The following is a 13698-nucleotide window of genomic DNA, read 5'->3' as shown; positions in this document are numbered from 1 at the left end:
TCTCTCTCCACACCATTCTCCTCCTGTTTCCTCGTGTGAATAACTCCTCTATTCTTTAGCAACTGATGATAGTGTGCCTGTGTTTATTCCTGGCAAAGTTTGGCTGCAATTACTGAGAAGAGGCTGCTGGTGAAAGCTATATCAAAGCATCAGGCTCCCTGACATCCCATGTGGGGATTCTGGACTTGGCAGGCAGAGGGATACATAATGGGGGAAGTGTTTGCTCAATGCGCCAGTGTTCCATGGGTACAAAGTGTGCAGCCCGCTGCTCATGTCATATTGCTGGAATATTGCAGCATACAACCCAACTCACTCACTCGTTCTGGGGTGTGCCAGTAAGCTATGCTTGTCACAAGGGACCGACCATTTCACATTGTGGGGGAGGGGGGACTGGGGTTTTATTGGAAAGAATAAATAAAAAATTTTTTTAAATATTACATTGTTGCAAGGTGCGTTTCTTTTAAAAAAATGCAGACAAAATTATGGCTGGTTTTGTAGCTGTAGCTGAAACAATATCTAATCTTGATATAATTCCTCCCCCAGCCCAGAATGGTTGGTCCCTAAGGGTCAACTTAATGGATCAGATGTACAAATCTGACGAGCTGGGACTGATAATGGGTTTCATCCTATTTAAGGGTTTAGGGGCTGTTTCACGAAGTGATTGTAGAGCTATGACTATCCTACAGTCTTCAACTCTTGACTTCAACCCTTACCCATTATTGGTGCCCCATCTGCAATAGGATTGGGAAGGGCTGTGTAAAACCCAACTCCCTGACAGGAATTGCAGCTAAACTGTACCAGTTGTCTCTTTTCATAATTAATAAATTACAATTTCTTTTCAGGTGAAAGATAAGACCATTGATGCTATTATTCTATCACTTATTATAGTTACAATATTTTCCTAGATTACCAAATTTATCACAAATATGTTGATTTAAGCTTCATTGTGCAAAGGGGATGGATTTCAGAAAATGAAATTAGTCAATGATCATATATCAACATTCCATTGATGGTGACAGTTATACTCTCATTAGAGAAAGAAAGTTGAAAGGTGTTTTTTGTTTCTGTGTTCGTCCTTGTCCTAATAATAGTCGTTAGATTTGATACAGACAATAGCCACTGGGACCAAGAACTCCTTAATGTCCAGCATTGTTTACGCTTGTTCTTTTCTTGGGACGTCTTTGTACCTTCATATTTCACTTATTTATATTTTGAAACATTTAGGCTTGTCAAAAGCATCTTATTTTACAGGCGTAACATTTTCATTAAGTTTCTTTGAACTTTGTTTTTCAGATATAAACATGTTGATATGTTTATATTTCTTTATAGAATTCTTATGGAATTATTTATTCCTTGTTTATTAATTTTAAACTTTAATTGACTTGCCTTGGTATATTTAATATCAAGACTCTCGGGTGAGATTCTCACTCAAGTGACACGTTATGCCACAACTACTTCCAGTCTGCCTCTGTGACAAAATGGTTTGGGGAAGATCTGTTATGAAATACATAATGGACGAAGCCTTTTTTTGTTTTTATCATTTTTTTATTTGTTGCATTTGATATAGTTTTTATAAACTGAAAAACAGTGACTTCTGTGTTACAGAAAAAGTGAATGACATGATGACCAAAGTTTATAGAATCTGTCTAAATTCCCACTCATGGTGCTGTACATTTCGAGATGAAGGAATACTTCTTAAGTTCACTGGGAAGATCTGGAATGATGGAAAATGTTTTAGTATCTTTATGCGAACAAATAACGTTTTTCCAAAGAATAATAATAAGATTTAATGGGTCATTACTGCTGGATTTGTAGCCAAGCGAAACATGTCATTTGGTGATATTGATTTTGATTTGAGTGCTGGTAAATAGGCAAAGTTCCAGGAATGTCCAGACAGATAGACGGAACATTTGTCCTTTCTTTTTGAATAGCTGTTTGTCTCATCTCCTGACCCGACAGAGTTGACATTTTCACTCATGACTGCACCACACACAATAATATCAAACTTGACCGGTCACTTGATGAGATAAAAATGTTTTTGACAAAAAGCACAAATATCCTCTGTGTCGTCTTCATGATGCTATTTGCCCACTTCAACATCAGGTTGAGGAGAAGGACCCTGAGCCTCAGACAGTTGTCCCGGAGGTCGAGGCTGAAACAGTAGTCCCGGAAGCTGGGGCTGAGGCTGTAGAGGATGAAGATGTTGTGGATATAGATTTAGAGGACCCTGAAGTCGGCAAAGCCGCTCTCAAGATTCAGGCAGGGTTCCGAGGTCACATGTCCCGCAAAACTATGCAAACCCAACAGGTTGGAAACTGGAGTAGCCCAAAATTTGAAAATTTGCTTTATAAGCTTCTGTAGATCTTCCAACCTGCAAAGTGGACACTGAATAATGTCACCACTCCTGTAGATGTAGTATTAACCATCACAGCATGTTCCATGGTGCTAATAACAATGGGCCGTGATAGATTAATTGTCAGATTTTCATCCCTGTATATCCCTGATTGTGAACACCAGAAGGGGAAAGGGCAGTCACAGCCTTGATCAGGAATAGTCAGAGTCAGGAATAGCCAGTCTTAATCTCAGCGTTAGAAATTGGCACTTGTCCTGTAGTCCTTTCCCAACTGCTTAATAGTTAAGGTATCATAAGGACTAGTAGAAATTTGCCAGTTTTAATGGTTTTGCCCTGTTATCAATGTAAGGACTAGTGGACTGAAATTACTAGTTTCTACCCCTGAAATCTCCTGTACCATTTTATATAATCCCAGTTTACAAGCTGTGAAGCAATATAGACAGGTGTTCTTTAACTTCTTTTGACTAATATATATATATATTAGTCAAAAGAAGTTAAAGAACACCTGTTTTTTTCATATGACTTTAATTCATGTCATGTGTAGTATGTGTGTAAAACCTTCATATTTAAGGGATTTTTTTTTAAGACTGTTGAATATTTAGGTCCTTTCTTCAACGCACACTATTTTACTCCAAAGAGATGAACATTTTTATTTAACAACACATATTTTTCAAGACAGTCAACATGTCCAGGAAAGACTTATTTTGTTATTGTTTTAAAAACTTTGGCTGAACTAATTTATTCCAGAATCTTATGGAATGAAGTAATCTTTTAAAAAGAAATTCGAAGTCCCTCAAGGATATGAATTATTTTTTTCCCCCTAATATCAAAGGAAGGACAAGTCATCTATATCCTTGTTGGCTAGCATGTTTTTCTGCGAAAGGGCCCAGGCTGCTTTGGCAGTCATTGCTACAGGCCTCATGTCTGTTGTAAGACCAGTGACTCAGTAAGACTCAGAGGTAAACTGAACTCGTATCTGTTGTTGAAAAGCATTATGTCCTGTTTTGAGCAGGTTTAAGAAAAGTATGGCATTAAATTCATCCTCCCTTACTTCGAACAAATGAGATGAAAATCTGATAATTATTTCATCCAGATCATTAGTCCATGCTGATCATTAATACCCATATAGGACATCACAAAAAGAGTGAATGTGTCGAATGTTTAATGCTGACACTGGAATGTGCGAGCCATCACAGCAGTTCTCACTGCAGACCAATTTGTGCATGATATTTAAAGAAACTTTTAGTTTGCTTAATTTGGTCAACAATTTATCGTTTGAATTTGTTGAAATTTTGAAATTTCAACATAGGATCTTAAAATTTCAACTTCATATCTTGAAATTTCAAGATACTAAATTGAAATTTCAAGATCATAAATTGAAATTTCAAGATACAAAGTTGAAATTTCAAGTTTGAGTCTTGAAATTACAACTTAGTATATATCCTGAAATATCAACTTAGTATCATAAAATTTTAAGAAAAAAATGAAATAACAAATAACCCTCAAAGCCTTCTGTATAAATATCATAATCTCCAAATATTGTCGTCAAATCCAGAGAATAATTGCTATCAAGATAATCATGTATGACTACGTTCTCTATGCGCGACAGTTTAGTCTCACTCAACGTTGTACAAGTTGTATCCATAGGCCGTCAGTGATAAAACATGGTGCCTTTGCTTGTACTCACCCATGAAATGTGTTCTATGGGTTAGAGGACTAAGACTGTGACAGCATGATGGAACTTGCTACATACACATGGAGGCTTGTGTTACAGTCATTCTCTTCAATCACTTGTGAAACACTCATCTATCAGCTGGATGGCTGTCTCCACTGGGAGCAATTCTTGGGAATGCCAGGAACCTAGAATTGTGGGTTTGAATCTCGGTCCACCCAGATTATGTTCCAGTGCTCTGTGCTCGTGGGCTTCACCAAAGTGATGAACGTCTTAGACCTGCATCAATTCAGGCTTCCCTCCCACGTTAAGCTGACACACTGTGATATAACTCGAATACTGTTTAAGGCAGCTTTAAACCCAACTCATGCACTCACTTACTCTACTGGGATGATACCACTCAAAAAAGTAAACACATTAGGTCATCATTACTTTTGAATTTCCCTATGGGGATTCCACCTTTGAAATGGTCACAAGAAGGGATTTAATGGACCATTGGTAAGGCTTGGTGACATGATTGATTGCATGTCATTGTACACAGAAGGCATGGATCGTTGCTCATAATATCAATCCCTGGATTGTCTGATTGTTTTCAGACTGCCATGACATTATTGCTGGCTTCAGCATAAAGAAACAGTTCACTCTCACTGTTGTGGCAAACATAAGAGTTCCATGGAGCACATATGAGAAATTTGGAGGATATGAATACACATATTAATAGTATTTGTAGACATAATCAGGCGAACACGATTTACAACTTGAAACTTTACATTTATCAATGGACAGATATGTAAGAAGTGAATACATTTATGTTGCCAAAGTGTGCAATTGGATTAATTAACCTCATAGCTAAAAATCCTTACAAAACTGTAGAAAAGAACTGGTGCTAGTAGTTCACCTTGACTCACTGCATATTGTACAAGTCTTGTGATTAAAAGTGAAAGAGCACATATGGGCATATTTTGTATTACTTAAACATTTTTCAGCATGTACAATCAAGTGCTAAAAACATGTTTATGTTGTGATATACATTTTGTTGGGGTTTTTTTTATATGAAAAGCTATATGCGAGATCACATTTGTCTTTTTTTGATGCCTTACCATTTTGAGTAGCAATATTTAATATTACAGTTTAGTTTATATTAGTTTCATAACTGTTGTTAAAATTGTATTATGCATTAACAATTTGCTTGAAATATTTTTGTAGAATTTCTAAGTTTCAGCTTTTTTATTCCTACACATCAAACTAACCATGTTTTGTCCACAAGCTTTTATCACCCAAATGAGTACCGGTAGTAATGGGTGTGTAACAAGATTCATTATACGTGCAATAGTTCATCAGGATGAACACATTGTGTATATTGTTGTTTATATTGTTGTCAGGCCAAGAGAATGTGTTAACTGGGTTCATCCATTTATTTGAACACACCCGGATCAAAAGTCCAAATGACTTTGCCGTTAATAATTTGTTAATTATTTTCTTATTTCACTAGAAATAAGTTGAGAGTTTCTTTTCCTGTCCAAGCATTATGACAGTTTGGGCTGGTGCTTGATGTCAGTATTACTGAGGGAATTTGTTAACATAAAGCTCAGGAAATGTTCACAAAGTCAGCAACTATTTCATTATTATCATGCAGTGACAGTGGGATAAAAACTATTTATCATCCAAAACTCCTACCCTAGGAGACATTGCATCACAATGCTTAGCAGATCATTGTGATGTCATTGGTTACCATGACATCACTAATTTCTGACACTGAGGCTGGCTAGCTGTACTGTGTGCATTCAAGACACTGGTTATGACTGATTTTGGATGATAAATAGAATCTCAACCTCGTGTCAAATATTTCCACTTTCTCAATTTGTCCTCAAAACATGTTCTGTTCTCATTCCTGCAAAGGGTGACAACCATTAGAGCAGCGGTTCATGAAACGAAGGTGTCACTGGGTGTCATGTTATCTGTAGGTGGGAAGATGAATATGAAAGATGAACAGAAACGTTTCTCTTGGCCTTGTTTTGCATGATGTTCACTCACATCATTATCAAGTATAGAATTAGTGTTTCCATTTCCTGCATGTACTTTCAATAATATAGGATATTTATATGTATCTGTACATACCAGGGAGGCAGATCTAACGATGTTGTCTATGCAGCAGAGAGTTCAGTGCTGTTTATACATCTATATTCATCATATGTTCAAATTACATGTAAAAGCCTTCACAAAGCGATAAAATATACTTCAGTTTAAATCTAATCTTCCTCTTTTTTTGACGATGAACATGTCATGTTTTTGTCATAATCTCTGAATTTAGTCAACTTTTTAAACTGTTACAAAAATTATTTTAAGGAAATTCTGTATGAGTTTTCTGTTTTCAGCAGATATAAAGACATGCTTTTGAATTTCTGGGAGTGATTAATCTAGTGCAACTAATAATTGATACAGCCATAACCATTATAACCTACTGACGTGTGTGATATGTGTGATGTGTGTGTGATGTGGCTCACTCTGCTTCCAGACGGAGGATGCTCCTGCTCCACCTCCTGCAGAGGAGACACAGGAAGAGGAAATAGATATAGATCTCAATGACCCCGAGGTAGAGAAAGCGGCCACCAAAATCCAGGCCTCTTTCAAAGGCCATAAGGCCCGTAAGGAGGTGAAGGCCCTGAAGGTAGGTAACCCTGGCTGGTGCTTTGGCTGTTTGCTGCTGTGTCTCTAACTCACTAATGATAACATATATTGGTGTTGTGGACTCTACAGCTTGACATGAGATTGAACAAAGTAATGCCAAAAAACAGGTATTATGCTCAACAGCTGGGAATGCTGAAAGTCAGTGAGGGATCAGACTACTGAGGAATTGTAATTGTCAACATCAGATGGTCCGTGTGTGTCAGATGGTCTGTCCCTGGTGTGTGTTGGACAGTCCCTGTATGTGTGAGCTGATCCCTGTGTGTTAGATGGTCCCTATATGTGTGAGCTGGTCCCTGTGTGTCACATGGTCTCTATGTGTCAGATGGTCCCTGTATGTGTCAAATGGTCTGTGTGTGTCAGATGGTCCCTGTATGTGTCAGATGGTCCCTGTGTGGGTCAGATGGTCCCTGTGTGGGTCAGATGGTCCCTGTATGTGTCAGATGGTCTCTGTATGTGTCAGATGGTACCTGTGTCAGATGATCTCTGTGTGTGTCAGATAGTCTTTGTGTTTGTCGGATGGTCCCTGTATGTGTCAGATGGTTGCTGTGTTAGATGGTCCCTGTGTCAGATGGTCTCTGTATGTGTAAGAAGGTCGCTCTGTCAGATGGTCTCTGTATGTGTAAGATGATCTCTGTATGTGTCAGATGATCTCTGTATGTGTCAGATGATCTCTGTATGTGTCAGAAGGTCCCTGTATGTGTGAGCTGGTCCCTGTGTGTCAGATGATCTCTGTATGTGTCAGATACATCTCTGTATGTGTCAGATGATCTCTGTATGTGTGAGCTGGTCCCTGTGTGTCAGATGATCTCTGTATGTGTCAGATGATCCCTGTATGTGTCAGATGATCCCTGTATGTGTCAGATGATCCCTGTATGTGTCAGATGGTACCTGTGTCAGATGATCTCTGTGTGTGTCAGATAGTCTCTGTGTTTGTCGGATGGTCCCTGTATGTGGCAAATGATCTCTGTATGTGTCAGATGGTCCCTGTATGTGTCAGATGATCTCTGTATTTGTCAGATGGTCTCTGTGTTTGTCGGATGGTCCCTGTATGTGGCAAATGATCTCTGTATGTGTCAGATGGTCTCTGTATGTGTCAGATGGTCCCTGTATATGTCAGATGGTTGCTGTGTTAGATGGTCCCTGTGTCAGATGGTCTCTGTATGTGTAAGATGGTCGCTCTGTCAGATGATCTCTGTATGTGTCAGATGATCTCTGTATGTGTCAGAAGGTCCCTGTATGTGTGAGCTGGTCCCTGTGTGTCAGAGGGTCCCTGTGTCAGATGGTCTCTGTATGTGTAAGATGGTCGCTCTGTCAGATGATCTCTGAATGTGTCAGATGATCTCTGTATGTGTCAGAAGGTCCCTGTATGTGTGAGCTGGTCCCTGTGTGTCAGATGGTCGCTGTGTTAGATGGTCCCTGTCTCAGATGGTCTCTGTATGTGTAAGATGGTCGCTCTGTCAAATGATCTCTGGATGTGTCAGATGATCTCTGTATGTGTCAGAAGGTCCCTGTATGTGTGAGCTGGTCCCTGTGTGTCAGAGGGTCCCTGTATGTGTCAGATGGTACCTGTGTCAGATGATCTCTGTGTGTGTCAGATAGTCTCTGTGTTTGTCGGATGGTCCCTGTATGTGGCAAATGATCTCTGTATGTGTCAGATGATCCCTGTATGTGTCAGATGCTCCTTGTATGTGTCAGATGGTCCCTGTGTGTCAGATGGTCCTTGTGTGTCAGATGGTCGCTGTGTTAGATGGTCCCTGTCTCAGATGGTCTCTGTATGTGTAAGATGGTCGCTCTGTCAGATGATCTCTGGATGTGTCAGAAGGTCCCTGTATGTGTGAGCTGGTCCCTGTGTGTCAGAGGGTCCCTGTGTCAGATGGTCTCTGTATGTGTAAGATGGTCGCTCTGTCAGATGATCTCTGAATGTGTCAGATGATCTCTGTATGTGTCAGAAGGTCCCTGTATGTGTGAGCTGGTCCCTGTGTGTCAGATGGTCGCTGTGTTAGATGGTCCCTGTCTCAGATGGTCTCTGTATGTGTAAGATGGTCGCTCTGTCAAATGATCTCTGGATGTGTCAGATGATCTCTGTATGTGTCAGAAGGTCCCTGTATGTGTGAGCTGGTCCCTGTGTGTCAGAGGGTCCCTGTATGTGTCAGATGGTACCTGTGTCAGATGATCTCTGTGTGTGTCAGATAGTCTCTGTGTTTGTCGGATGGTCCCTGTATGTGGCAAATGATCTCTGTATGTGTCAGATGATCCCTGTATGTGTCAGATGCTCCTTGTATGTGTCAGATGGTCCCTGTGTGTCAGATGGTCCTTGTGTCAGATGGCCCCTGTATGTGTCAGATGGTCTCTGTATGTGTCAGATGGTCCCTGTGTCAGATGATCTCTGTATGTGTCAGATGATCTCTGTGTGTGTCAGATGGTCCCTGTGTGGGTCAAATGGTCCTTGTGTCAGATGGTCTCTGTGTGTGTCAGATGGTCCCTGTGTGGGTCAGATGGTCCCTGTGTCAGATGATCTCTGTATGTGTCAGATGATCTCTGTGTGTGTCAGATGGTCCCTGTGTGGGTCAGATGGTCCTTGTGTCAGGTGGTCTCTGTATGTGTCAGATGGTCCCTGTGTCAGAAGGTCTCTGCATGTGTCAGATGGTCTCTGTGTGTCACATGGTCTCTATGTGTCAGATGATCTCTGTATGTGTCAGAAGGTCCCTGTATGTGTGAGCTGGTCCATGTGTGTCAGATGGTCTCTGTATGTGTCAGATGGTCTCTGTATGTGTCAGATGGTCTCTGTATGTGTCAGATGGTCCCTGTGTGTGTCAGATGGTCCCTGTGTCAGATGATCTCTGTGTGTGTCAGATGGTCCCTGTGTCAGATGATCTCTGTGTGTGTCAGATGGTCCCTGTATGTGTCAGATGGTCCCTGTGTCAAATGATCTCTGTATGTGTCAGATGGTCCCTGTGTGTGTCAGATGGTCTCTGTTTGTATCTGATTGTCCCTGTGTGTGTCAGAAAGTTGCGTTACGTATCAGATGGCCCGTGTTTGTGTCTGACTCTGGTATTCATAGTTTAAGTAGTGTTGAAGTCTTATTGAGGAGCCTAGCTATGATTGTGGGTTCAAATCCCAAAGTTGCTCTAGTTATGATCCTTTGATTGTCAGCGCCATACTCATGGGTTTCATGAAAGTGATGAACGTCATCACCGGGGGCTTTCCTCCCACACCAAACCATGATAGTACTGAAATGCAGAACTCACTCACTTACTCTGTTTGTTTGTATTCCAGGGTTCTGAGGAAGATGCTCCACCAGCAGCGGCTGAGACCAAGGCAGAGGAAGAGGAAATTGATATTGATCTGGAGGATCCCCAGACCGAGAAAGCTGCCATAATGATTCAGGCACAGTTCCGAGGATTCAAGACTCGCAAGGACATCGACACTAGCAAATCAGGTATAAGCCCAGGAAAGTCTTCCCCTCCTAATGTTATATGCTGCAGTGATGTTACCATTTTAGAATTGGCCACCACCCAAAGCTAGTCATGACAGGTGATACACCAAGACTGGACAAGGCCACATGGATCATTAGCTCTCTTTAACATTGTAACGGTATGCCTTCATATTGATTCAAATGACCAATCAGTTTTGAAAGTGTATAAATGCACATGTGCAAAGCCCCAATGGGAACTCTTTTAAAAATTGGTCCGCAGCAACCTATGCTTGTTGTACAAGGTGACTTAATTGATCTGGTGGTCAGGCTCTGTGGTTTGCATCTTTGCTCATAATATCAACCGCTCGACTCACTAGTCCAGACTTGATCATTTACAGGCCACCATCGTGTAGCTAGAATATTGGTGAAATATTGATGGATGGCGTGTTAAGCAACAAACAGTCTTATGGGTAATCTAATATTGTGTATACATGCATGTTTTTTCCTGCATTGTTAGAAACGTCTACAGAGGCTGCCCCAGCTGAAGCTAAACAGGAGGAGGAGGAGGTTGACATCGATCTCACTGATCCCGAGGTCGAGAAGGCAGCTGTGAAGATCCAGTCAGGCTTCAAAGGATACAAGGCTCGCAAGGACATAAAGACCTCAGAAGGAGAAACATCACCTACCAAATCTGAGAACGAAGAACCAAAGGAAGAGGCCAAGACTGAGGAGGAGGAAGAGGTGGACATAGATCTGAATGATCCTGAAGTAGAGAAGGCAGCCCTGAAGATTCAGGCTGGATTCAAGGGATTCAAAGCCAGGAAGGATGTGGGTGATGTCAAGAAGGAGGAGAAGAAAGAGGACGAGCAATAAAGTCTCGGGATCACGTTTCCTGTAATAAGAACATGTAGAAGACATTAGCATTATGTGTCAATTTGTGCCAACAATATATGTTATGAAGATTCACCATTCTGGGCATGATTGAGTTGAGTTAACCCTATAGGTTGTTCACCTGACTTTTTGTATGGAGGGTTCACTAATCCATATGGAAGGTTGTTGTATAATGGGTTACTGGAATGTTTTGGGTTTTTTTTGGTTTTTCTTCGAAGTTTATGGGTATGCAGGTTGATAAGCAATAATTAAGTTAATATTTTGGAATGTCTTTTTGGGGGTACAATTAAATGAGAAAGTATTCAAATGGTTGATGTTTGGCAGTGGGATCAAGTTTTATTGAAGCATAGAAGTTCATTCGATCATGCATTTGGAGAGGTTATTCATAAAGAAATTACAAAAAAGGTGAATTTTGGTCGTTTTTTATGTATTTGACAGGTCTTAATTTTGTTGTTCCTGATTCAGTAAGAATTAAATGTTCTTTCTTACCATACTGGGTTACAACTGTTATCAGCCCGATTCCATAATGCTACCAAATAGTATGTGATGAAACTGTGATACAGCGTTAAAGTTCATAATGTTCATCCCATCCTTCCCTTCCACTACCGCTGCAGCAAGACAAACACTATATCAGTGGGGAGATATACAATGTATCATATATGGATATGTCATTGTGTGATATATGTTCAGCATATCTTGATATCTGTATTGAGATATACAATATATATATCATGATGTGTGACAGTCGATATACCATAAAATGAAATATACACTATGTTAAGATGTGATATACAGATATATCTCACGTGATGTGATATACAATATGTTCTAGGTTTAATTGTTCTCAAATTGTTTTGGGTGATAAAAATACTATCCTTCATATAAGCTCTTTTCAGTATATCAGTGCATCATAAGATATTTGATATATCATGTAATAAGTTAATTCCCAGGCTTCCAGTTCATATATGTAGGTTTTGTTTCAGACTTCAAACACTGTTGCCTAATGTTGCACAAAATAACCTCCACTCAGCAGAAACATAGGGTGGGTTTGTTCACACCCCATGAAATGTCAGATTTTACCAACATGAAAGGGATCAGAAAACTACTTTTACACCACATAGAAATGTGCTTTTACAGATCGGAATTCTTTTGGAAAATATTTGGAAAGGTTTATGAAGATTTTCATAATTTTCAGTTTGTCACGGGTGGAAATATTTTGGGGAGTAGTTGTAAATATTTCTTATCATTTTGTTTCTACCTCTATATAAGATGTACTTATATCTGAAACTTGATTGAGCTATACACTCGTCTTGGACCTTTAACAGCTATAATTGGACAGGTGTTGTATCACTGTATAATGGAAGCATTATTGATACCAGTAATTTAAAAAGTTTGCTTTCGACATCCAAGTCCCAGAATGTTTAATGTCTTTTCATATATGTCATTGCTATTGGAACTTGGGTGTTTGTGATTAGCTGTTAGGGTATTCATTGTTTGGAAATAATATTTGTTCTGTTATCTCTGGGAAAGACAAACACATGATTTAGTCAGGAAAAGTGTATGTCATATTCACTAGCATGAGGGTATTTTGATGCTACACACAATCAAGTGCACTTGCAAATTTACATAACTATATAACTTGTTGGAGTTGTTGTTGAATTCTTTTTTAAATTGTTAGTGTGAATAATAAATGCATCTTCAATCAGATTCATGGCTTCATCAAAGTTCTTTAGCAGCCATGTGCAGTTTTCTTGACAAATTTGAATTATTCCAATTCAGCAAGTGGACTTCACTTATCCGTTACTTTGATGAAACTATGAGTTTTATGCATTGTTATCAATTTTCCAGTCATTCTCACAAACTGTATATGCACGTTAATATTTCTCCGAGAGAAATCTTATGAGTATAACGTATATCACTGAACTATGCACACAGTGTAAATTCCAAATCCTAAGCAATTCTAGTTCTTCTTTTATAGATTGTTATTTATGGATATTTGCTAGAGATTACATGTATTTTCAGATATCATATCATTTTAGCCATGTTGACATAACTTTATATGCACAACTTTATATACACAATTTTATTTATAGTTGTGTATTTTGTAGCAAATATAGCTGTGGAATATCCCATTTTCCTAAGTTTCAGTGATTATTCATTTCTTCATTTTTTGCAATGTTTGTAATCTTGGAAATTTTGCATACTAGTATCTATAATCAACAAATTCAAAATACTCAAGTTTAAACCTGTTAAATGAGTGATCTTTTTCATCTCTGAGTAATACTAATCTCTTTTTCCATTATTAGTTTTTCACAATGTTATGCCTAATTTATCTTTCTCATCTTCCCGAGGCAAGAGAGTTAACAGACTTTAAAAGTCCAGTTTCCACCCTTGCCGAACTAGGCAAGAATTACTGGGCTCGATCGTAGAGCCACCAGTGGCTATAACCAGTTATGTCCTTTCTAAGCCTCTCCTATGGACCAATCAGATTCCACCCCACGTATCACTTGCGTTTGCTTCACACAAAATGGCAGCGCCCACTCAAGATGATCTGATCGATAATGAAGTTCTATATTGTGATAAAACGTGTCTTACCTCGCGAAATTCATCAAATCACGTGAGCACCTTGATTAAAAACATGAAAAGATTTGGAAAATATCTGCTGACAACGAGTTGGCG

At 39.4% G+C, this 13698-nt stretch overlaps 1 protein-coding gene across 8 annotated transcripts in view; it reads left to right on the top strand.

Annotated features, from left to right (window-relative positions):
* Window positions 1–13482, top strand: part of LOC124132917 (abnormal spindle-like microcephaly-associated protein homolog) — a 279804-nt gene extending 266322 nt beyond the window's left edge. For 5 of the 8 annotated variants that reach the window (XM_046497081.2, XM_046497085.2, XM_046497083.2 and 2 more), the window contains 4 exons: window positions 2104–2307; window positions 6541–6693; window positions 9990–10152; window positions 10646–13482. In XM_046497081.2, coding sequence (XP_046353037.1) covers window positions 2104–2307; window positions 6541–6693; window positions 9990–10152; window positions 10646–11001 — 876 coding nt within the window. In that variant the 3' untranslated portion in view covers window positions 11002–13482. The remainder of the gene's footprint in view (window positions 1–2103; window positions 2308–6540; window positions 6694–9989; window positions 10153–10645) is intronic. The other 3 variants (XM_046497088.2, XM_046497084.2, XM_046497089.2) reach the window with 1 other exon arrangement.
* The last annotated feature ends 216 nt before the right edge of the window (window positions 13483–13698 follow it).

Source organism: Haliotis rufescens, unplaced genomic scaffold (assembly GCF_023055435.1).
Source record: "Haliotis rufescens isolate VD_foot unplaced genomic scaffold, xgHalRufe1.0.p SCAF_18, whole genome shotgun sequence".
NCBI lineage: Eukaryota > Metazoa > Mollusca > Gastropoda > Lepetellida > Haliotidae > Haliotis > Haliotis rufescens.
This window is presented reverse-complemented; position numbering and strand designations above follow the sequence as displayed.